We start from the raw sequence: 23,481 nt of genomic DNA, 5'->3' as shown, positions 1-23,481 counted from the left end.
ACATGTGGACATAGGGAGGGGAGCATCACACACTTGGGTCAGTTGTCAGGGGGCTAGGGGAGGGACAGCAGAGGGTGGGGAGGGTAGGGAGGGATAACGAGGGGAGAAATGTCAGATATAGATGATGGGGGAATGGAGGCAACACACCACCTTGCCATGTATGTACCTATGCAACAATCCTGCATGATCTGCACATGTACCCCAGAACCTAAAGTACAATAAAAGAAATAAAATTAAATAAAATTTGTTTAAAAAGAATAAAGGTAATAAAGCAAATGCATGGGTAAACACATTTTTAGTTTGAAGAAAACATTGCCAAAACTTAGAAACTTCCTGTGTAGCCCTCTTCCAATCACATACCCTTCCTCCCTCACCAAGGTAAGCCGCTATCCTGATTGTGATACCCTTACTTCATAATCACGCCATTTATGTATACTCTAAAAATACATTGCTTACCTTTGCCTAGTCTTTTAATTTTATCTAAATGAAATCATAGAGTATGTATTCTTCTGTGGCCTGCTTACTTGCTCAATTGTCTGTAAAATTCAACCACGTTGCTGCATGTAGCTACAAATCTTTTTATTGCAATATTATATAAACACAACTATGAATTCTACTGATGATAAATTCTGGGGTCATTTTTATTTTAGGGCTGTTATGAATATATTCATACTTGTCTTCTTGTTCATATGTGTAAGGTCTTTTCTACTTTAAATATTAGAAGTAGAAACACTGAATCTTAGGATGATCACACATTTAAAGTTACTAAGTAATGTCACAAGAGTCTCAAAAGCAGTTGAACCAATTAACATTCTCACCGATAAGTGCATAAGACTCACATTCTTAACCCCTGGTATGGCCGCACTCTATAATTGCCAACCTGGTGGGAATACAAGTTTCTTGTTGCGGTTTAATATGAATTTCCTGATTAATAATGAGGGGAACTTTTTTCCTGTTAATTGGACATTCAAGTTTCTCTTTTTTGAAGTACGTGTTCTCAAGCCTTCTTCATTTGTCTATTAGATTTCTTTTTCTGGGAAATTTTTTATATATTAGGTATGAGTTTCTGTCAATTACATGATTTGCAATTATCTTCACCTAGTTTGTGATTTGTTTTTATGGTACATTTGGAGAAAAGAAATTCTTCATTTTAATGCAATTGAATATATTAGCCATTTCCATTATGCTATGTGCACGTGCACGTGTATAGCTTTTTAAATTCATTCCTATGTATGTCATATTTTTGTATGCTGTTGTAAATGGTTTTAATTTTTTCATTTTTAACTAATATTTGCTGATATATTAAAATGCAACTGATTTTTGTATGCAGATTACATACAATTGAATTACAATGGGGTTGTCCTGATAAACTTAAAGTAACGTGAAAATATCATGAGTCAAAAATGCATTTAATACCAAAATAAACCCATTGTAATGTCAAAAAAACAAAGTCAAGTCATTTTAGATTGAGGATGGTCAGTCGTAGTTTTCATATCCAACTAACTTGCCAAATTCTTATTTCTAAAAAATATTTTCAGTCTGAGAAACATAGCAATACCCCATCTCTACAAAAAAATTAATAATTTGTCAAGCATGGTGATGTACCTGTGATCCCAGGTATTCTGAGGCTGAGGCAGGAGAATCGCTTGAGCCCAAGAGATCAAGGCTGCAGTGAGGCCATGTTTGTACCACTGTCAGCAACAGTTTGTACCTCTGTGGCAGCCCGGGCAACAGAGCGAGAACCTGTCTTAAAAAAACAAGGAAACATGAATATGTACACGGTTCTTTTGGATGTTCCATGTAGATAATCAATCATCTATGGATGAGTTTTATCACTTTCCCCAATCCTAACATCTTTAATTTAATTAACTCTGTGGGCTAGCTCCAGTATGATGACCAATAAATTGGTAGCAGGCAAGCAGGCATCCTTGACAAGTTCCCAGTCTTGGGAATGCTATAAAATTGCACCGTAAAGAATGATGGTTGATCCTGGTATTCCTAATGTTTGCTTTTTATTTTTTAGTTGTGAAAGGATGGTGACATTTATCAAATGATTTCCTGCATCTATTAAGATGATCATATGATTTTTCTCCCTTAGAACATTGATATGTTAATTTGATGTTTTAATATTTATCGAGTTCAAAATCCTTGGTTTTGTATGTATGTTTGTTTGTTTGTTTGAGATGGAGTCTCACTCTGTCTTCCAGGCTGGAATTCAGTGGCTCGATCACAGCTCACTGCAACCTCGGCCTCCCAGGTTCAAGGAATTCTCCTACCTCAGCCTCCAGAGTAGCTGGGATTACAGATGCGCACTGCCACACCCAGTTAATTTTTGTATTTTTAGTAGAGGCAGGGTTTTGCCATATTGGCCAGACTGGTCTCAAACTCCTGACCTTGGGTGATCTGCCTGCCTTGGGCTCCCAAAGTACTGGGTTACAGGCATGAGCCACCACACCTGGTCTCAAAATCCTTGCTTTGTAACACTCCAATCACTGGTTCATACAAGCCATTTTTTTTTTTATAATAAACACTGTGTGATGTAGTGCTGAGAAGAATGGATATTCTGTGGATTTGGGGTGGAGAGTTCTGTAAAGGTCTGTTAGGTTTGCTTGGTCCAGGTCTGAGTTCAAGTCCTGGATATCCTTGCTAATTTTCTGTCTTGTTGATCTATCTAATATTGACAGCGGAGTGTTAAAGTCTCCCACTATTATTTTGTGGGAGTCTAAGTCTCTTTGTAAGTCATTAAGAACTTGCTTTATGTATCTGAGTGCTCCTGTATTGGGTGTGTATATATTTAGGATCGTTAGCTCTTCTTATTGCATTGATCCTTTTACCATTATTTAATGTCCTTCTTTGTCCCTTTTGATCTTTGTTGGTTTAAAGTCTATTTTATCAGAGACTAGGATTGCAACTCCTGCTTTTTTTTGCTCTCCATTTTCTTGGTAAATCTTCCTTCATCCCTTTATTTTGAACCTATGTGTATCCTTGCATGTGAGACGGGTTTCCTGGATACAGCACACCTATAGGTTTTGGCTTTTTATCCAATTTGCCAGTCTGTGTCTTTTGATTGGGGCGTTTAATCCATTTACATTTAGGGTTAATATTGTTAAGCATGAATTTGATCCTGCCATTTTGATGCTGATTGGCTGTTTTGCCCGTTAGTTGATGCAGTTTCTTCATTGTGTTGATGTTCTTTATTATTTGGTATGTTTTTGGAGTGGCTGGTACTGGTTGTTCCTTTCCTTGTTTAGTGCTTCTTTCAGGAGCTCTTGTAAAGCAGGCCTGGTGGTAATGAAATCTCTGAGTAATTGCTTGTTCGTAAACAATTTTATTTCTCCTTCACTTATGAAGCTTAGTTTGGCTGGATATGAAATTCTGGGTTGAAAGTTCTTTTCTTTAAGGATGTTGAATATTGGCCCCCACTCTCTTCTGTCTTGTAGGGTTTCTGCCGAGAGATCCACTGTGAATCTGATGGCCTTCGTTTTGTGGGTAACCCGACCTTTCTCTCTGGCTGCCCTTAGCATTTTCTCCTTCATTTCAACCCTGGTGAATCTGACAATTATGTGCCTTGGGGTTACTCTTCTTGAGGAATATCTTTGTGGTGTTCTCTGTATTTCCTGGACTTGAATATTGGTCTGCCTTGCTAGGTTGGGGAAGTTTTCCTGGATAAAATCCTGAAGAGTATTTTCCAGCTTGGATTCATTTTCTCTGTCACATTCAGGTACACCTATCAAATGTAGATTAGGTCTTTTCACATAGTCCCATATTTCTTGGAGACTTTGTTCATTTCTTTTTACCCTTTTTTCCCTAATCTTGCCTTCTTGCTTTATTTCATTGAGTTGATCTTCAACCTCTGATATCCTTTCTTCTGCTTGGTCAATTCGGCTATTGAAACTTGTGTATGCTTCGTGAAGTTGCCATGTTGTGTTTTTCGGCTCGATCAATTCATTTATATTTCTCTCTAAGCTGTTTATTCTCGTTAGCATCTCATCAAACCTTTTATCAAGGTTCTTAGTTTCTTTGCATTGGGTTAGAACATGTTCTTTTAGCTCAGAGAAGTTTGTTACCACCCACCTTCTGAAGCCTGTTTCTGTCAATTCGTCAGACTCATTCTCCATCCAGCCTTGTTCCCTCGCTGGTGAAGAGTTGTGATCCCTTGGAGGAGTACAGGTGTTCTGGTTTTGGGTGTTTTCATCCTTTTTGTGCTGGTTTCGTCCCATCTTTGTGGATTTATTTACCTGTGGTCTTTGTAGTTGTTGACTTTCAGATGAGGTCACTAAGTGGATGTCCTTTTCTTTTTGTTGATGATTTGTTGTCATTCTGTAGCCTGATGTTATGTGTTGTTCACATTATTTTCTTATCTTTTCCCTGTTTTCAGCATTTGAGTGTTTTCATTCCTGATATTGGTTATATGTCTTCTTTTTCTTTGAGCCATCTTGACAAAAGTTTCAGCTTTATTATTCCTTTTAGCTTACTTGTGATTCTCTACTGAATACTCTCTGCTGAATATTCATTTTCTATTTCATTAATTTTTCCTCATGACTTTGACATTCTCTTCACTTTTATTTCTTCCTAATATAGAATTTATAGCTATAATTTTCCCTCAAAGTACTGCTTAGCTGCACCCTAAATGCTTTATCTGTAGTGTTTCCATAATCCTTCAGTTTTAAATATTTTCTAATTTCTATTTAAATTGTTTTGTGACCTGAATTATTTGAAACCAAAAAAAATTTTTCAAGTTACTCTTTAATTACTGAGCCATAGCTTAATTGTATTGCTCTCATAACATTCTCTGAATGATTCCAATTTTCTAATATTTGTTGTAATTCTTTATCATGTGCCTGAAAAGAAGGTTGATCCTGAACTTGGTGGAGACAGTGCTCCCTGTGTGAGCTCATTAGGACAAGTTTATTGGAGGGAAATTAATGGTTCTCAATACATGTGTCAGAAAATAGGAAAAGCTGAAAAATAACTAAGCACAACTGAAAACATAAGCAAGAGACTGACAGAGTATACTGAAAGAAATAAAAAGAAAGAAAATAATAAAAAAATAAAATAAAATAAAAAGAAAGAAAATAATAAAAAATTTATATAGATTATCTTCATGATCTTGATGTAGAGAACTACTTCTTACAGAAGATTCTAAAAGAACAAGCGTTAAGGAGAACCCAACAAAAAATAATAAAATGGTATAGAAAAAAAAAGGTTAATACTTTCAGAAGCTTCATCTTTTTTAAAAAGACTACTGCTGATAACCTCAGGAAATAACAGTTCAACAAAATAATAAAATGCAAACAAACAAAATATGCTTAACTAAGGGAACAAATTATAGCTATAATAAAGACTCTAAAAGTAAGTTTATTATAAAACACCTATAGCCTAATATTTTTGAAAACCTACAATAAATAGAATGAGAAATTATATTACCAATAAAATTAGCATAACATAAAATAGAAAACTTGAATCGATAACCAGAAAAAATTTAAATAATGCTGCCCAATAATCTTATAGGTGTCACACTGAACTGAAACAGAGCATTTCTATGTTATATAAATATAACCAAACTTAGAAAAATTGTGAAAACTGCCCAATTCATTTTTCAGTTTGGTACAATCTTTAAAACTATCAGATGAGGACAGCAAAGAAAAGTATAAGCCAATTTCACTAACAAACATCGAAGGAAATCCACTCAGTAAAATATTAGCTAACAGAATCCTATCAGGTGTTTGAAAAAAATAACCCTAATAATATTTATTAGAGTTTATTCTAGAGCTGCAAAGATAATTTAATAGTAGAAAGCCTATTAATATATTTCACCACAAGAATGTATTAAAGAATAATACATGATTATCTCAATAGACACAAGAAAGGCATTTGATAAGGTTCACATTCAATTAAGATTTTAAAAAACTTTTTAACTTCTTGAAGGCTAGAAAGAAAATAACTTTCTTAACTTTTTGAAGGCTATCTATAAATGCCCCATAGCAAACATCATAATTAATGGAGAAACTTTTTATGTATTTCTTTTTAAGGCCAATAAGATAAAAATCCTACCACCATAGCTACTGTTCAATATACTACATGACATGCTAGCTAATATAAGACAAGAATAGCTTAAAAGAACTGAAAGAGAAGAGAGAGTGTTCATCATTTGAAGGTGACCTGATAATCCACATAGAAAACCCAGGATAATTACCATCCAACTAAAAGGCATTATAAAAAAAATTAAGGCATAGTAGAAAATCACAATAAGAAAAACAGTTGCATACAATCAAAAGACTAATGGAATCAAGTTTAGAAGCTCAGAAAGAGACCGATATGAAAACCTGTTGTATGACAAAGGTCATGTCACAAGCCAGTAGAAAACTGATTAATATTTTGGAAACGGTAATAGGAACATTGGTACACTCCCTGGGAAAAAAATTAGGTTGGATCCTTACCTCAAAGAATCTCCAAATATGGACTTCATATGTATTAAAACAAAAACATAAAAAGCAAAAGTAAATTTAAAAGCAAGTAAAAATTTATATAGATTATCTTCATGATCTTGATGTAGAGAACTACTTCTTACAGAAGATTCTAAAAGAACAAGCCTTAAGGAGGAAAAGTGACAAACTGTAAGGGCAAAATTAAAGATCCATGTACAGGCCGGGCGCGGTGGCTCATGCCTGTAATCCCTGCACTTTGGGAGGCCGAGGCGGATGGATCACGAGGTCAAGAGATCGAGACCGTCTTGGTCAAGATGATGAAACCCCGTCTCTACTAAAAATACAAAAAATTAGCTGGGCATGGTGGCGCGTGCCTGTAATCCCAGCTACTCAGGAGGCTGAGGCAGGAGAATTGCCTGAACCCAGGAGGCGGAGGTTGCGGTGAGCCAAGATCGCGCCATTGCACTCCAGCCTGGGTAACAAGAGCTAAACTCCGTCTCAAAAAAAAAAAAAGATCCATGTACAAAGAAAGTCACCACACACAAGGTCAACAGATGGACAACACATTGGGAGTAGATACCTGAATTGAATATCGTTCAGAAAAAGTCAGAAGGTTTGCAAAAAGAAATGGACAAAGGACATGAACAAACAGTTTACAAAAGAAGAAATCCAGATTGCAATATTCAATGAAAATAAGCTCAAACCTCATGGGTATTCAGAGAAATGCAAATTAAACAAAGAAATGCTATTTCATATGTGTAAAATGGCAAAAGTTATAAACTCATATAATTCCAAATACTGACAAAGATCTAGGGAAATTGCAATATTGTATTTCTTGTCACAAACTGTTACAGCCATTATGAAGAAAACATTGTTAGTATTTAGAGAAATTAGTGTAGGAATGGTCAGTGACTTGGAAATCCTACTCCTAACTTATACTGCAGAGAAACTCCTGTGCAGGTCCAAAAATACACATGTAAAAAATATTCATGGCAGGATTGGTTGTGGTGTGAATAAGTGGGGAAAATGCATATAAAGAAATATTTAAAACAAGTGAGATTTACTAAGCTAAGCATCTAGTTAAAGATATGTATAGTGTCATAAACACAGTATGATATAAAAAAAGAAATATTTGTCTCAATGCCATTTATATCATGTTAAAACACACATATATAAGATCATGTATGTTAATGGAAAGAAAGGTAGAATGGAAGAAGGATGTCTGATTTGACAGGGATTGAGGAGCTGGGAATGGAAATAGGGTTGGGGAATGTAATAACATAACACGAAACAAGAAAGGTTTTACATCATCCAACGGTATTATGCCAAGAATTAACTAAGGAGTGTAATTAATTCAATTCAGTAAATGCAAGGACCCAAGAGAAAACAAAATAAAAAATGGTAAACCCTAAATTAAAAAACAAATGTATATGCTCATGACTTCTGAATTCTTACTGTTCACCTTGACCTAGCAATTTTGTTTGCAACAGTTCACTTCCACTAAAAGTAAACCTAAGAGCAACTCATCAGAGCTATTTTACTATTAGGCTCTATATTATCTCCCAGATGCTATCACTTTGCAACATGTGGTATAGCTGTTTCACACTGAGTTCCCTCGTTAGCTCATCATGCTGTATTCTTTTTGCTTTATGAAAACATTTGTATGAGTAACCCCAGAACTCCAGCCTTCTGGGGTCACCTTTCTCCTTAATATCTAATTAAAAGAAACCACATTTTGTGAAGAGACAAAGACTGAGCGGTTGTGGCCGTGTTGCCGACCTTGAGCAGCAGTTGGCTTCTCCGATGGGAGACTCAGAATCGAGTTTCTTCTCCCTCCCCACTCCCGTGAGATTTTTTTGATCTTCAGTCACATTTTTGGCTCTGTGAGATACCTTATCATCAAATACAATGGCCAGCAACATTACCAACAAGACAGATCCTTGCTCCATGAACTTCCGTGTAGCTCACTGAGAATCTCAACACCCCTGTGGTCAAGAAGTCTGATGTGGAGGCAATCTTTTCAAAATATGGTAAAATTGTGGGCTGCTCTGTTCATATGGGCTTTGCCTTCGTCCGCTATGTGAATGAGAGAAGTGCCCGGGCTGCTGTAGCAGGAGAGGATGGAAGAATGATTGCTGGCCAGGTTTTAGATAGTAACCTGGCTGCAGAGCCAAAAGTGAACCAAGGAAAAACAGATGTGAGACGATCTGCAGTGGAGATGTACAGTTCCTCTTTTCACTTGGGCTATGACTTTCGACGGGATTATTATGATAAGATGTACAGTAACCCAGCACGAGTTCCTCCTCCTCCTATTGCTAGGGCTGTAGTTCCCTCAAAACATCAGCATGTATCAGGAAACACCTCATGAAGGGGCAAAAGTGGCTTCAATTCTAAGAGTGGACAGCAGGGATCTTCCAAGTCTGGAAAGTTGAAAGGAGATGACCTTCAGGCCATTAAGAAGGAGATGACCCAGATAAAACAAGAAGTGGATTCTTTCCTGGATAACCTGGAAAAAACTGAAAGGAACAGAGCAAACAATCAGTAGAGGTGAAGAATGGTAAGTCAGAAAGGAGCAGAGCAGCAGCTCCATGAAGAAAGATGAGACTCGTGTGAAGATGGAGTCTGAGGGGGGTACAGATGACTCTGCTGAGAGGGACCTACTGGATGATGATGGTAATAAAGATGGCGGGATGACCAGCTGGAGTTGATCAAGGATGATGAGAAAGAGGCTGAAGAAGGAGAGGATGACAGAGACAGCACCAATGGTGAGGATGACTCTTAAGCACATAGTGGGGTTGAGAAATCTTATCCCATTATTCCTTTACCTAGGCGCTCATCTAAGATCAATTTTTTCACCAGATCTTCTCCCCTAGTATCTTCAGCACAGGCTCACTGTTCTCCAAGTGTTCATTGTCCTTCCCATGTTCATTAATTCATATTGCCCTGTGCCTAGTCCCATTTTCACTTCCCTTGACACTTCTAGTAGTTTTGTTAAGTCTTACCCTGTAATTTTTGCTTTTAATTTTATACCTCTTTATGACTTAACAATAAAAAGGATGTATTTAAAAAAAAAAAAAGAAACCTAAGTTCTTCTTTTACTATAGGAAATTCGAGTCCTTCCTGAGTGTTTAAGGGTTTCTTTGAGGGGCTTATATGGCTTGGTTGTCACTTGTCACCTTATATTAATGGCTGCTGTTCTATGGATGCTTTCTGAAAAACACTGGCCAATTTACTACCATATGCTCCACTTCTTTCAGTTTTGCTTTGCCAACTAATGCCGATGCTGGAGAGTAGGCACTTAATTTCATTAAAGGCATGAATAACATAAAAAGAAAACCTAAAAATTTACAGTAGGCATCACGGCTCTTATGGCTCTTACAGGCCATCAGCCTGGGAGCTCCCTTTGGCCACCTTCTCCCTTACACTGTCCTGAAATATCTACTCAGATTTGAGTCCTTTCTTCCATCTTCCATTCTTTACCAGTCCCATGAAGATTACCTGGAAAAAAAAATTTGACATCAAAATAACTCTGAATCCCCCCAACACTCCCTCCTCTTTGAATGTGAGTTATGCTTAGTAATTGCTTCAGATAATTAAATTTGGAAAGGAAAACATGGTAAGAATCAAACCTAATTCTAGGTAAAACTGTTAATTATATGTGAGAAGTACAGAACAGGAAAATGTGTACACTTACTATATGATAATACTAAGAAATCACTACTAATTATTTTAGGTATAATAATTTTTTGTGTGTGAGATAAAGTTTTGCTCTTGTTGCCCAGGCTGGAGTGCAATGGCACAATCTCAACTCACTGCAACCTCTGACTCCTGAGTTCAAGCCATTCTCCTGCCACAGCCTCCGAAGTAGCTGGGATTACAGGCATGCACCACCATGCCCGGCTAATTTTGTATTTTTAGTAGAGACAGGGTTTCTCCATGTTGGTCAGGCTGGTGTTGAACTCTCGACCTCAGGTGATACACCCACCTTGGCCTCACAAAGTGCTGGGATTATAGGTGTCAGCCACCGTGCCTGGCTAAAGTCTTAATCTTTCAAGATACATAGTAACATATTTACAGAACAGAAATGACATGTTGTTTGGGGATGCTACGAAATAATCTGTGGGGGAAGAGAGCAGACAGAGGTATAAACCACATAAGAGTAGAGAGTCAACTATTCAAGTTTGGTGAAGGGAGCAGACAGAGGTATAAACCACATAAGAGTAGAGGGTCAACTATTCAAGCTTGGTGAAGGTCTGTGGAAGGTCACCACACTAGTCTCTTAACTTTTGCATATGTCTTAAATTAGAAAAAAATTTTTAGTCTACGGCCATACCACCCTGAACGTGCCCAACCTTGTCTGATCTTGGAAGCTAAGCAGAGTCAGGCCTGATTAGTATTTGGATGGGAGACTGTCTGGGAATACCAGGTGCTGTAGGCTTTTTAAAAAATAATAATAATCATAAAGTTTTAAATAAATGTCTGCTGAGATATATCCTCCCTCAATGAGAACCATTTACACTATTAAACAAATTAGTTACCATCTTCATTTGACTTATTTGCAGTATCTACATTATTTAAAAATGCAAGATACTTGTGTTCTAATTGTACAACTAAAGAGGTATTTTGATGACCTTACTAAAGCAGACTAAAGGTCTGTTCAAAGATGATTTGCTGTCACCTCGGACACCTTCTGCTGTCAACTTTAAACCTTTATGGCATGAAAACAACATTGTAAAGTTGTCCCTCACTAAGCACCCTGCTACACATATAGATATGTAGAAAAAAGAACAGGCATCAAAAATATTATCAATGGTCTTCTCTGTACAGAACTGTTATTTTCTAAGATATTCACCTGTTATTTTATAATCAGAAAAAAATGACAGACCAAAGTAAAAAATACATATAAAACAAACAAAAAGATTGTCAAAAGAAGACAATAAGAAAAGCTGCCTTAAAAAAAGCAAACCAGTTATCTAAAAATGCACATAAGGCTAGTCCTAACCTAAAGAGTTAATGAGGGCACTTGTAAAGTTATTCTTCATTGTGGAGCAAGGATATTTCATCAAGTGTCAACTTGACCTACACAAAATACTCCCAAAGATCTTGATCTTCTTCAAAATTTACTGAGTGGGCTTCTGGTTACTAATTCAATTTGCCACAGCACTCATGCTGGAAAAAGGAATGCTCCCTGCAACATATATTAATATGGTATTTTGGTCATTAGAAAAGAAGATCTCAATGTAAATTGATCAGCATTCTGAATTAACATATCAATCCCTTATGTGTTTGGTTGGAATAAGTTCCTCCTCAAGGGATTAGTCTGCTGATGCTAATTTGAAAGCAAACTTCTGGGCCTGTAGCATGAAGCCTAAAATTTAGGCACCCAACTGAGACACTGCTCTAGAGTTTCTGAGTTGACCAGTTGGCCCATCACCCTCAATGGTATCTATCCCTGATGCATCATTACTCAGCAATAAGGACTGGCCAGAATTAAGACTGTAAAAATCTTTCACTCATCTATTTACTCATTCACTAACACTTACTAGGTCCCTATTAGAGCCTAGCATGTCCCCTTTCTTAGCTCACCATGCTTCATCCAAGTTGACTTTTCTGAGAGTTCCAAGAGTACGCTATATTCTTTGCTACCACAAGGCCATTGTTCCCTGTTCCTCCTACAGCCTTCTTCCCATGTTCCTGGACTACACTGCCACCCAATCAAGGCACCTGCACTAACCACCCATTTTAAAGGAGCCTTTCTCCTCCTCAGCACCCACCATAATTTGTCTTTATCACATCTGTTAAATATTACAACTCCTTATTGACTTATGTATTGCCTAGCTTACACATTAGAACATAAACTCTATGAGGGTAGGGATATGTCTAAGTCCTTGCTAGATCCCTAATTTTTAGAACAATACTCAACACAAACTAGAATCCTCAATAAATATAGATTAACAATGAATTCTTAATTATAAATTGTCTATCAAATAAATAATATCTAATTTAATTCTGCAGAAATGAAGGTGTGTGCTATCCTATTTAAGTAGTTTAAGGCATATATTTTCAAAGAAGAAATTTCCAAAGCATGGACCATTCTCCCATATAACTTTAGAATTCTTTGTAATCAATTGTCTACAACATCCATTCCCAAGGGTCTTTCAGTAACTCAGTGTATAAAAGTGTATGTCATGCTTTTCTCAAAAACTGCTATTAACCACAGGAAACACATATCTATATTAGTCAAACCTAAAATAGACTTAGGATTTAATTCAGATAAAATTATTTTAAAATTTTCATATAATATCTGAAACTCTAAAAAAATTTTGGAACTCATACCTGTCCCTTCTCCCCATCCATCCTCAGAAAACCAACATTTGAACATCAGGCTTCATGGCTAAAGTCACAATTAACCACTTCAGAACATCAAAAGTGAAAAACCAAAGGTCAAATAATCAAAGAATCTGCAGCATTCCTAGAAAGACTGTATAAAATCAACAATAGCATAAAACACATGAAGAAAGCATCTTCATTTATTCTCTGATCATCAACAGGTCGCATCATTTCATTAAACTAGATTTGACAAGGCTTTTTTTTTGGATATTTCTGAAGTCCTTTCATTTAATAACTTGCAAAACAGAATAATTTGAGTAGTATATCATGTAATTTCTCTCCCTTCTGCTGCCCTAGGAAAGGGTTTCAGACAAAGTCCCAGACATCAATTTACCACTGAGTCCCAAACTCCAACGCAGGGACTGATATATGCCCCAGGTGAAGTCTGTGTGTTTTTAAGTCAATTTAAAGTAAGAACATAATTGGACTTCTATGTAGAAAATACACACATAACTGAATTTTTCATGACACTAAATGTATTCAATTTAAAGTGTCTGTCCTTTATTATGAAATTCTGTCCTTTGGGTGTTTTAAAATGTCTTTTCTTTTATAAAATGATGGTGACAGCAGGTGGTGTTTTTAACATCCTTATTTGGCAAAATAAAAGTTGGCAACTTCTAGAGTACCCAAACAATGTTTTTAAAAATGTACTATTCATAAAACCCAACGCTGTGTAAAACAAATATTGATGGCCTAAAGAAGGAACAAGGTTTTCTAGGAAGAGTTGACCCTGAGGCGTCCCACATTTCTGGAAGTTTATATTTCAACAAAAATAGCTGAACAGTGGCAACCTTTGCTCCTATTCCACTTTAGTGAGGCCAAGATTTATGCTACCCATCAATTCTGAAACTGTCTGCTAACTGTTAGTTACAAACAAAATGATTGGGCTATCATGTCAAGCTATTTTCACAAAAAAATCTGAAGACATCATAAGGTAGAATGATGTAACAAGGCATCTTAGAACCCATAGGATGGTAAAGATAAGAAAGTGCATAGAAAAACAAATGATTTAGACAGTATAACCAAGAAGAGTTAAATTAGACACTGCATGCAGTCTCTAATTTAACAATTCTATTGTTCAATATGAATTGTAAGCTGGTTAAGTGATATTCAAAATGGAAGTTTTTCCACAGAAACAAAACAAAGCTAGGTTCCAAGACAGCCTACATGGACCTACTAATTTAGATTATCCAAGGAGTACACATAACTCAGAATTCAGCAGCATCTTTCCCCATCTCATATAACTAAATGTGGAGGTAAGAAGGCAAGACACTCCTAAAAGGTATTAATTTGTTAAATTTCCTTTATCTATAAACAAAAACTGCAATTCCTTATACTACTTGGATGCTGCCATAAAAGAAAGCACCTCCCTAAATTGTCTACTTCCTGTTGCTCCAAATTGAGAAACAAAAGGAATTTACTCTTCCTGAGGGCACAAGCAAGAATCCCAGAGCTCAGTGTCTCCAAGCTGGTCCCATTCCATATTGGTCCAAAAACAGAATCATTCTAAAAATGGATCGTGGATAATTTATGCATCTTTGTGTGTGCATGTGTATGGGTGTATATGTGTGATAAAATGCACGTCACATAAATTTACCCTTTCGCTATTTTTGAGTGTACAGTGCAGTTGCATTAAGGACAGTCACACTGTTGTGTAATCAAAATCGTTTCCTATCCTGGATCCTCAAGGATTCTGCAGGCTGCTCATGGCATGCTTTCATTTGTACAGTAACATATTTTGTTCCACACTTGGGAGCACCTGCTTCACAGACTTGTCTGCTGTAGCCTAGCCAGTGGTATAACCTAGTGATTAAATTGCTAAACTGATTAAATTACCCTGAAAACCAAGTTGTCTCGGGTCCTCTGCATTCAACTTGACGTGTCAACTGTGAAATGCCTGTGTTCCAGTGGAATGAAAAATTATAATCCCCCCCCTTTTTTTTTTCTTTGAAACAATGTCTCACTCTGTTACCCAAGCTGGAGTGCAGCAGTGAAATTGTGTCTCACTGCAGCACTGAACTCCCTGGCTCAAGCTATGCTCTCGTCTCAGCCTACCCGGCTCAAGGGATCCTCTCACCTCAGCCTCCTAAATAGCTTGGACTACAGGTGCACATCACCATGCCCAGTTAATTTTCGGTTTTTGTTTTGTTTTGTTTTTGTAGGGATGAAATTTTGAAGCCACAACAGTCCTTTACGCAATAGAAAATGCTCAACCAGAGAGGAATTCTTCATTTATGTTACCACCATGGCTATCTGTACTTCTGCTATGAGCCAAATAAAATTAAATGCTTTGTTCAAATAATTAAAATTCAACTAATTTTCACAATATTCATACAGCATACAGTTGGCCCTCTCTACCTGTGGGTTCCACATCCATGGCTTCGACCAATCGTGAATCGAAAATATTTTTCTAAAAAAATTGTGTCTGTACTGAACATGTACAGACTTTTTTCCTTGTCATTATTCCCTAAACAATACAGTAACACAACAATTTACAAAGCATTTACATTGTATTCATTATTATGTAAGTAATCTAGAAATGATTTAAGGTAGCCAAGAGGATGTGCTTAGGTTTTACATAAATACTACACCATTTTATATGAAGGATTGGAGCATCCATGGATCTGGGCATCTGCAGGAGGTCCTGGAACCAGTCCCCTGTGGATACCGAGGGGTGATGGTATTTATCAATAGACAGCTAGCATAACTGCTTTGGCACTTATCAGCAGATATAGAACATAATAGCCTTTGTCCTCATCAATAGATATGAAATATAACAGTTTTTGCAATCAATAAGACAAAATTGCACTTGAACGTTACAACTGTGATTTGGTCTTCAAGGCATACGCATATAAGAACAGCAGTTTACACAAAGCAAACTATCAATTTCCCTCTAAATTTGTAAGCTGATTTCTTAACAGAGATATATTGTTTTGTAAATAAGGAAACACGGGTGCCTCATGATTCATTCTCCTCTCCTATGGCTTAAAAAAATGGAGATCTTTCTTGCCCACATACTCAGTACCATGGCGAAGGGGACTCAAATCAGGAAAGAATACAACTTAAAAACAGTTCAACTTACAACCTTTTTTTTTTTACTTTAAAAGACCATAATTAATCTTAAGTATTCGTAACTCATGGGTTAAAATATTTATAATTTAATACCAATAGATTATTTTGTTTAGACGAGGCTTTAGCTGTTATTGCTACCGACAGGAGAGAATTCTACATCATCTGACTTTTTACATTCTCCTTGATGGATGTTGTAAACCACATTATCTAGCTATCTTAGGAAATTTCAAAGACAGTCCATTAACAGGCTTTCCAGAAAGTTTCCCATCACTGAAAAGAAGGTTCCACTGGCTTTCTTAGCCATTACCACATTCAGTGTATAAATAACCTACTGTGAGAAGCACATTCCAGTAATGATGACATTGAGTGACCTCAAGTGTATAGCAGAATTATTCCAATGCAAAATCTTAAATAATTGAAAACGAATTGGAATCTCTTCAAAAAATACCTTAATGGGGAAGATGGAGGCACAGAAAGGATTATTTATAAAGAATCTATGAAGGAGACCTGATACTTATACCTAAATAACAAACAAAAACCCCTCCTGGCTAAATAGTTTTTTTGTACACATTTTATTAAAGCCCAAATGAAAATTGGGCTTTAAAGTTTAGAATTTAAAGCTTCAAGAAACTTACAATAAATTACTTTCTCTAAAATTTGCTTTCCATGGTTCTAAAATGTCCCTAATGCTATAATTTAAATTTATATGAAGATATTTTTAAAAATATCTCCATGTATATCTTGACTTTTTTATTATTTATTTATTTGAGATGGAGTCTTGCTCTGTCATCAGGCTGGTGTGCAGTGGCACAATCTCGTCCCACTGCAACCTCCACCTCCTGGGTTCAGGCAATTCTCCTACCTCAGCCTCCCAAGTAGCTGGGACTACAGGCACCTGCTACCACGCTCGGCTAATTTTTATCTTTTTAGTAGAGACAGGGTTTCACCATATTGGCCAGACTGGTCTCGAACTCCTGACCTTGTGATCCGCCCCCCTTGGCCTTCCAAAGTGCTAGGATTATAGGTGTAAGCCACCACACCTGGCCTGATATTTTTTTTACTCAGAAATAAATACCTTGAAATGTTGTCTAGAGAAATTGCTCCTACATACTTAATTTTGGAAGATTCAAGTAATTCTGAGTTTTTATAGCAGCCTCAAACTGAAAAAGCTTCAAAATCAGCCATTTTTTCCCTTAATTACTTATTTATTTAAGAAATCAGACAAGGTCTTGCTATGTTGTACAGGCTGGTCTAAAACTTCTGGCCTCAAGGAGTCCTCCCGCCTCAGCCTCTCACAATGCTGTGCCAAGCCCAAACAAGCCAATTTAATGCCCTTAAACAATCAAAATGTAATGCTAAGGAAAATAATACAAGCCAAAACTAAAGTGCAAAAGCAAAAGCCTTTTTGCTATAGGTTTTAATTGAAAAGATTTGTGAACTAATGGGATCCTTTCCCAAGGGCAGGCTGAAAATGTAAAAAATGAAATGACAGAGGCTTCTCATGTTTCTATCCTTCCTTAGGCAACTTCTTATCCTATTTCAGTTTCTTGAAACATCTCTGGTTATGATTCTTGTGACTAAAAAGACAAAAACATGTGTTTATAGAAGTCCATCAGATTCATCTTTAAAGGTGAAGTCACATACCAGAGACTGGTGGTCTGAGGGAGAACTGAAGGATGGTCGCCGGTTGGGTCCAGTCTGTTCTCTGATGAGCAGATCAAGAGCTGACCTTACATTTAGAGCATGTTTAGAATACCAGATACAATCCAGGGTGTGCCTGCCCTCCCCCGGGGTCCAGATCTTCCAGGTGGTATATGGGGTATCTGTCTGCCCACTAGCATGCAGCAGCTTGTAGGCACTGTTCAGGTGGAGGCTGGAGGAAGCAAAGTGTTTCTAGACCTCTTGTGTTGGTTCTGCATCGAAGTCCCCATAAACAATAAGGGGAATCTCGCCTCCTTGGGTGATGTTTTGCAGGTTCTGAAGAAGGTCAGAGCCTTGAGCTGATGGAAACCACTTCCAGCCAGTGTGTGCTTTTACATGGGTGACAGTGATACACAACTGTTGGTCTGATTCCTCGCCCTCTAGGAACTGGGCAATGGCTACCTGATTGGTTTTCAATGGGTATAAGCCTAATATTGGCACCACTGACTAGTTTAATTTGGTTTTGGAGGAAAATTAGGTACAGCCATCTAGTCCATTGTTGTATTCTATACCTAGACAAGATGACCAGGGCTTGGGGAAAAAAAATGTGCCTTGATAGCCCAGCCTACTGAGGAGTGGTTGGAGGTGTCAAAACACCGGTCTACCTCTTGGAGGCACAAAGTATCAGGCTGGTAGACTAGGATGAGATACTTCCTTTCTTCTCACTTGAGTGCTTCAACAGGGCATTGTACAAAATGCCCTGTTTTTCTGGTTGGACGACAGCTTGGATGAAGTTGTTCCACTGCGTGGCCCTAATAGGTAGGTAGTTACTGGAGCCATCTGTTCCCAGATCCACAGAATCTTTCTAGAACCAGGAAGGTTAATTATGCAGAACAGCCCTGCATTCCTCAAAAAGCTCTTTGGGATCTATGGGCTCCAAATGTTCCAGGTCAGGAAATACCACACACTCGGTGCAGGAGGCAGCACTGCTGTGCAGTGTCTTGGCGAGAGCACTGGAGTCTGCTCAGACTATTTCAGTCATACGTCGAGTCCCCATACAACCGTTCTGCTTTTCACCTTCTCTATAGTCTTCACTAAGTTACATGAGATATTCAACACTTTGTTATAAAATAGGCTTTCAGGCCGGGCACGGTGACTCAAGCCAGTAATCCCAGCACTTTGGGAGGCTGAGGCAGGTGGATCACGAGGTCAAGAAATGGAGACCATCCTGGTCAACATGGTGAAACCTCATCTCTACTAAAAATACAAAAAGTAGCTGGACATGGTGGCGCGTGCCTGTAATCCCAGCTTCTCAGCAGGCTGAGGCAGGAGAATTGTCTGAACCCAGGAGGCAGAGGTTGTGGTGAGCCAAGATCGCGCCATTGCACTCCAGCCTGGGTAACAAGAGCGAAACTCCATCTCAAAAATATAAATAAATAAAATAAAATAAAATAAAATAGGCTTTCTATGAGATGATTTTGCCCAACTATAGGCTAATGTAAGTGATCTGAGCACATTTAAGGTAGGCTAGGCTAACATGTTTGGTAGGCCAAATGTATTAAATGCATTTTTTACTTAATAATTGCAACTTTCGATGGATTTGTTGGGATGTAACCCCATCGTAAGTCAAAGAGCATCTGTACTGATTTGTTCACCTTGAGTTTAATAGTGGGGAAATACACCTGGATGATCCTAAGAATATAGCTTCCAGGACAATTACCACACAGACTGAACCACCACCGAGAGAGGCCCCCCAAGAGCACTAGAATGACAAGCTCTACTAAGCAAATATACTGATCATTTTTCAAGCTGTAGTTATATTTAAACCAATTTGCACTGCAGTTCATTTCACAGAAATTACTTCATAGCTTCAGGAATCCCCTGTGAAATCCTAAATACCAGCACTACAAATTTAAACTTTTTATTTTTAAGCAGACGTAATAAATAATGAACTAATCACTGACCCAGCATGTCTTCACATACACCTGCATTAGACTGCTTTTGCTTAACTCACAAGCTGCCAGTTATTTTATTAAAATTCAACACAGGCTCTATTACAGGACAATAGAATTAGCTACACAATGAAGATACAGAACAGAGGATTAAAGCAGTAAAATGCCTGTTCATGTAACAGATTTAAAATGAACACCAGGAGTTAAAAAATTTTAAACTAATTGGCATGGCTCAAACAGGTAAACTGGTGAATAAACCAGCCAGTTGTGTGGAAGAAACCTTGAGGCATGAACAGCAGTATCTGGTTCCTAGGAACCTCTTACCTTAAGCCCAGTGTTTTCTTATCTATCAGTGCATTAGAATTTGACATTCCTGAAAGCCAAATAAGGGCAAACCCTTTTGCCAAGGGTTTAGTTGGAAAGAGTAAGCCAAGTCAAGGTCACACTGTTAGTGAAGTTTACAGCAGTCCCAGCACGATGCAGGTAGTCATAGGCATTCAGTGAATGCTCATTTAAGATAATGCCTCCAGCCTCATAACTAAACATAGTACCCTTTATAATCTTTTTTCTTTTTTTTTTTTTTGAGACAGAGTCTCTCTGTTGCCCAGGCTGGAGTGCAGGGGCATAATCTCAGCTCACTGCAACCTCCGCCTCCCAGGTTCAAGCAATTCTCCTGCCCAGCCTCCCAAATAGCTGGGACTACAGGCATGTGTCACCACGCCAAGCTAATTTTCTGTATTTTTAGTGGCAATGGGGTTTCACCATGTTAGCCAGAATGGTCTCCATCTCTTGGCCTTGTGATCCACCCACCTCGGCCTCCCAAAGTGCTAAAATTACAGGCATGAGCCACCGCACCCAGCCCCCTTTATTATCAATATTCATTGGCTATCATTACAGGATGCTCACTGTGCTGAGCTCAGAACTGTATGAATAGCATTTAATTCCAACAGCAATTCGTTACGTAACATTATTAACCTCATTTTACAGATACGGAAACTGAGACTTAGAAAAGCAAACTCACCAAAGTCACTTTGTATGTCAGGAGCCTGAACTTGAATTAAGAGTTTGACTCAAGAGCCTTGTTCTTAACTACAGTTGACCCTTGAACAACATGGGGTTAGGGGTGCCAAACCCTCGTGCAGCCAAAAACCTGTGTATAATTTTTTGACTCCCCCAAAATTTAACTACTAATAGCTTACTACTGACCAGAAGCATTACTGATAATATAAACAGCCGATTAACAGACTTTGTATCTTGTGTGTAGATACTACACTTTTTATGCAAACATCAGGGACAATACATATATCATATTCTTATAATAAAGTAAGCTCTCAGAAAAGAAAAGGTTATGAAAATCTGAAGGAAAATATGTTTACTATTCATTAAGTAGAAGTAGATCATCATAAAGGTTTTCATCCTCATCATCTTTGTATTAGTGGGCTAAGAAAGAGAAAAGGGAGGGTTGGTCTTGCTGTCCCAGGAGTGGCAAAAGCAGAAGAAAATCTGCATATAAGTGGACCTGTGCAGTTCAAACCTGTGTCGCCCAAGGCTCAACAGTACTACCCAATCCTGCCCACCAACTGAAGTTGGTGCATGAGCTAAAACCCACGCCACTCCAGAAAGCAGAAAGAAGTGGTCAGGAAGATCAGCAGACTTGTTTTCATAAACTCATTCTTAGTAGACTCACGAATTTCCAGTCTCAGTTTACTCATTTGGAAAAAGTTACACTACAGTCCCTCTCTCCATTGATACAGCTGCAGTAACACAACTTAGTACATGTTAAAATGTGACTCAAATATTCTGATCTCTGTATCTGTAACTACCACACATCAGGATCATGCTACTATGTTCATATCTATAATAGAACAGAAATGTAATTTGATATCACCACAGAAGTCTTCCCGCCTAGTGGTTCTCAAGGAAAGGAAAGTAACCTGGGGCTTTTCCCAATTCTGATTTGTCTTCAAGGGGCATTTGTCAGAATAAGGTGCACAAAACAATGCGATGTGTTCTACAGATGATGCTATTACACAGTCGGGCTGAGGAAATCACCTTAAGACTGTGGTCTAGAATATGTAAACTTAGGGGTTAGTATGTTCCAACTGAAATCCTTTCCCAGCTACTTACTATTAAACCTAGGCCAGCAAGCTATTTACATTCTGTAAACCAAGCAGACCACTGCTGTGCATATAAATAGGCCCTAATTATTACTTAGCAATAAACCTTGGTTGCAGAATCCCTAATTGAATTTCCTGAATGTAGCACAGTAGCCTAGTCCAGTACTGTTAATTCAAGAACTCTAACAATGAGCCCAAATCTGCTTCTGTCAACCTATCTGCGGTTATTCCATTCTTGACTTGTAAAGCAAAACATGTTCACCTCCTGTTTGACATGAACTCACTGACCCAGTCCTAATTGCATTACAAGAGTTTAAACGTTAGCCATATCACTTCCAAAAGAAAAAGCCATCTTTTCCCAATGATTAAACTACTAAAGAATAGATGGTACAAAACGGTTTGCATTTCAATAGAACTAGCTTTATTTATTTACTTATTTATTTATTTAAACAAAAGAAATCGTCTAAAAGCAAATGCAGATATGTACCAAGGGACGGACGGGACCTGGTACTTACAAAGGAGCTGCTGTGTCTTAATGGAAACAGCGTATTAGGAGAAACATAGTATTTCATGTGCTGTCTGCTTGAGTAATCAATCTGGAGATGCAAGTTAACTGAAAGAAGGTGCTCTGCCAGGCCATCAGCGTGAAAAAAAACAAAACCAAAAACCAGAGGTTGCCTCCAGATAACTATGCAGTGGCAGCATGATAACTGGCATCAACTCACGGTCTTCTCATTTTCCCCATTTTCTATAATTTTCCTCTTCTTTTCATCTGTCTTTTTCTTGAAGATGTTATTTTGGTAAAACTGAAGTTCTCTGATGCTTTCACTAATGTCATCGAGTGCCCTGTAAGCAAACATACCACACTGAGTGAACTGGCCAAAAGCAGAAGATGAAAATCATTTTAAAAGAACAACTTCTAAAAAACCACTTAAGAACAATGGGTGCTGCTATAAACGCCACTATCCAGTATCATCAAAAGTAGAACATTTCAGTAAGGCAATTTTCTTCAGATGTTTTGTTTTTTAAAAACTTTTGACAAAAAAAAAAAAAATTGCAGAATATGAAAGATTAAAGCTTCCCAAATTGTTCCAAAAGATGGTGACATGTTCCACAGGGAGAAAAAACCAATTCCAGGGTCAAATAAGTTTTGGAAAAACTAGATTAAACTTTTTACTCAAATTCTTTGCAAAGCATTTAATATACTAATATGTATTATAAATACCCAAAAGGAAGCTGTACTATACACACAGTATTTCCAAAACTTAATCTCTCACATTTGCAGAGTACTTATAAATGGCTCATGGAACACAGTTTGAGAAACACTGCACAATACTTAATGATGCCCCTGAACAGAACAGACTGACATATTTGAACATAACTCATGATTCAGCCATCATAATAAACATCAATCATCAAACAGTACCTAACCATACAAGAGGATCTACCTCCTCCCTCGTGGTGAATTGTGCTATTATCAGTGGCAGCCTGCCTCCAGCTAAGAGCCTTTCTTCTCTTCCAACATGTTGTTTCTCATCTGTTGTAGTCTGAGAAATCAGGTAACCAAGATTATTAGAACAGTGTGCAAGTAAATCAATAAGCTCTGAATGATGGGCCAAGGGCGTCTTCTAGAGAATAGTCTGCACAAATTTTAGTGAAAAAGTTTTATGACAGTTATTTGTGTGGCTAAGGCAACAATCTGCTTTCTTCCCAGGTCTTGGATCAGAGCTGAAGCTGCCAAAATTATAGCCTCTGGCTAAATAAAAGCACACAATTTCCTAACCACAAAACTGAAATCCAAAACATACCTAAAAACCCATAGGATAATCTATTATGTAGCAAAACCTGAGCCATCTTAACGTAAGGCTACTGACAGTCATC

General features: G+C 37.7%; 2 protein-coding genes and 3 pseudogenes across 5 annotated transcripts in view; 2 read left to right on the top strand and 3 right to left on the bottom strand.

Annotated features, from left to right (window-relative positions):
- Window positions 1–22,389, bottom strand: part of NXPE2 (neurexophilin and PC-esterase domain family member 2) — a 225,719-nt gene extending 203,330 nt beyond the window's left edge. For both annotated transcript variants that reach the window (XM_078339181.1, XM_078339183.1), the window contains exon 1: window positions 1,606–22,389. The gene's annotated coding sequence lies outside the window, so the exon portion shown is untranslated. The remainder of the gene's footprint in view (window positions 1–1,605) is intronic.
- LOC118145703 (heterogeneous nuclear ribonucleoproteins C1/C2-like) lies at window positions 8,337–9,210 on the top strand (annotated as a pseudogene).
- On the top strand, window positions 10,748–10,866 carry LOC118146058 (5S ribosomal RNA; annotated as a pseudogene).
- LOC144578019 (nocturnin pseudogene) lies at window positions 14,949–19,502 on the bottom strand (annotated as a pseudogene). Its single transcript, XR_013522946.1, has 2 exons — window positions 19,496–19,502; window positions 14,949–18,551 (listed from the first exon to the last, which is right to left on the bottom strand). The product of XR_013522946.1 is annotated as a nocturnin pseudogene (transcript).
- The window catches only part of REXO2 (RNA exonuclease 2), an 11,011-nt gene continuing 9,528 nt past the window's right edge, over window positions 21,999–23,481 (bottom strand). For both annotated transcript variants that reach the window (XM_002754500.6, XM_009006842.4), the window contains exon 7: window positions 21,999–22,446. In XM_002754500.6, coding sequence (XP_002754546.1) covers window positions 22,317–22,446 — 130 coding nt within the window. In that variant the 3' untranslated portion in view covers window positions 21,999–22,316. The remainder of the gene's footprint in view (window positions 22,447–23,481) is intronic.

Source organism: Callithrix jacchus, chromosome 10, assembly GCF_049354715.1.
Source record: "Callithrix jacchus isolate 240 chromosome 10, calJac240_pri, whole genome shotgun sequence".
NCBI classification, from domain to species: Eukaryota; Metazoa; Chordata; class Mammalia; order Primates; family Cebidae; genus Callithrix; species Callithrix jacchus.
Note: the sequence above shows the minus strand (reverse complement) of the source record. Positions and strands in the feature narration are given on the sequence as shown.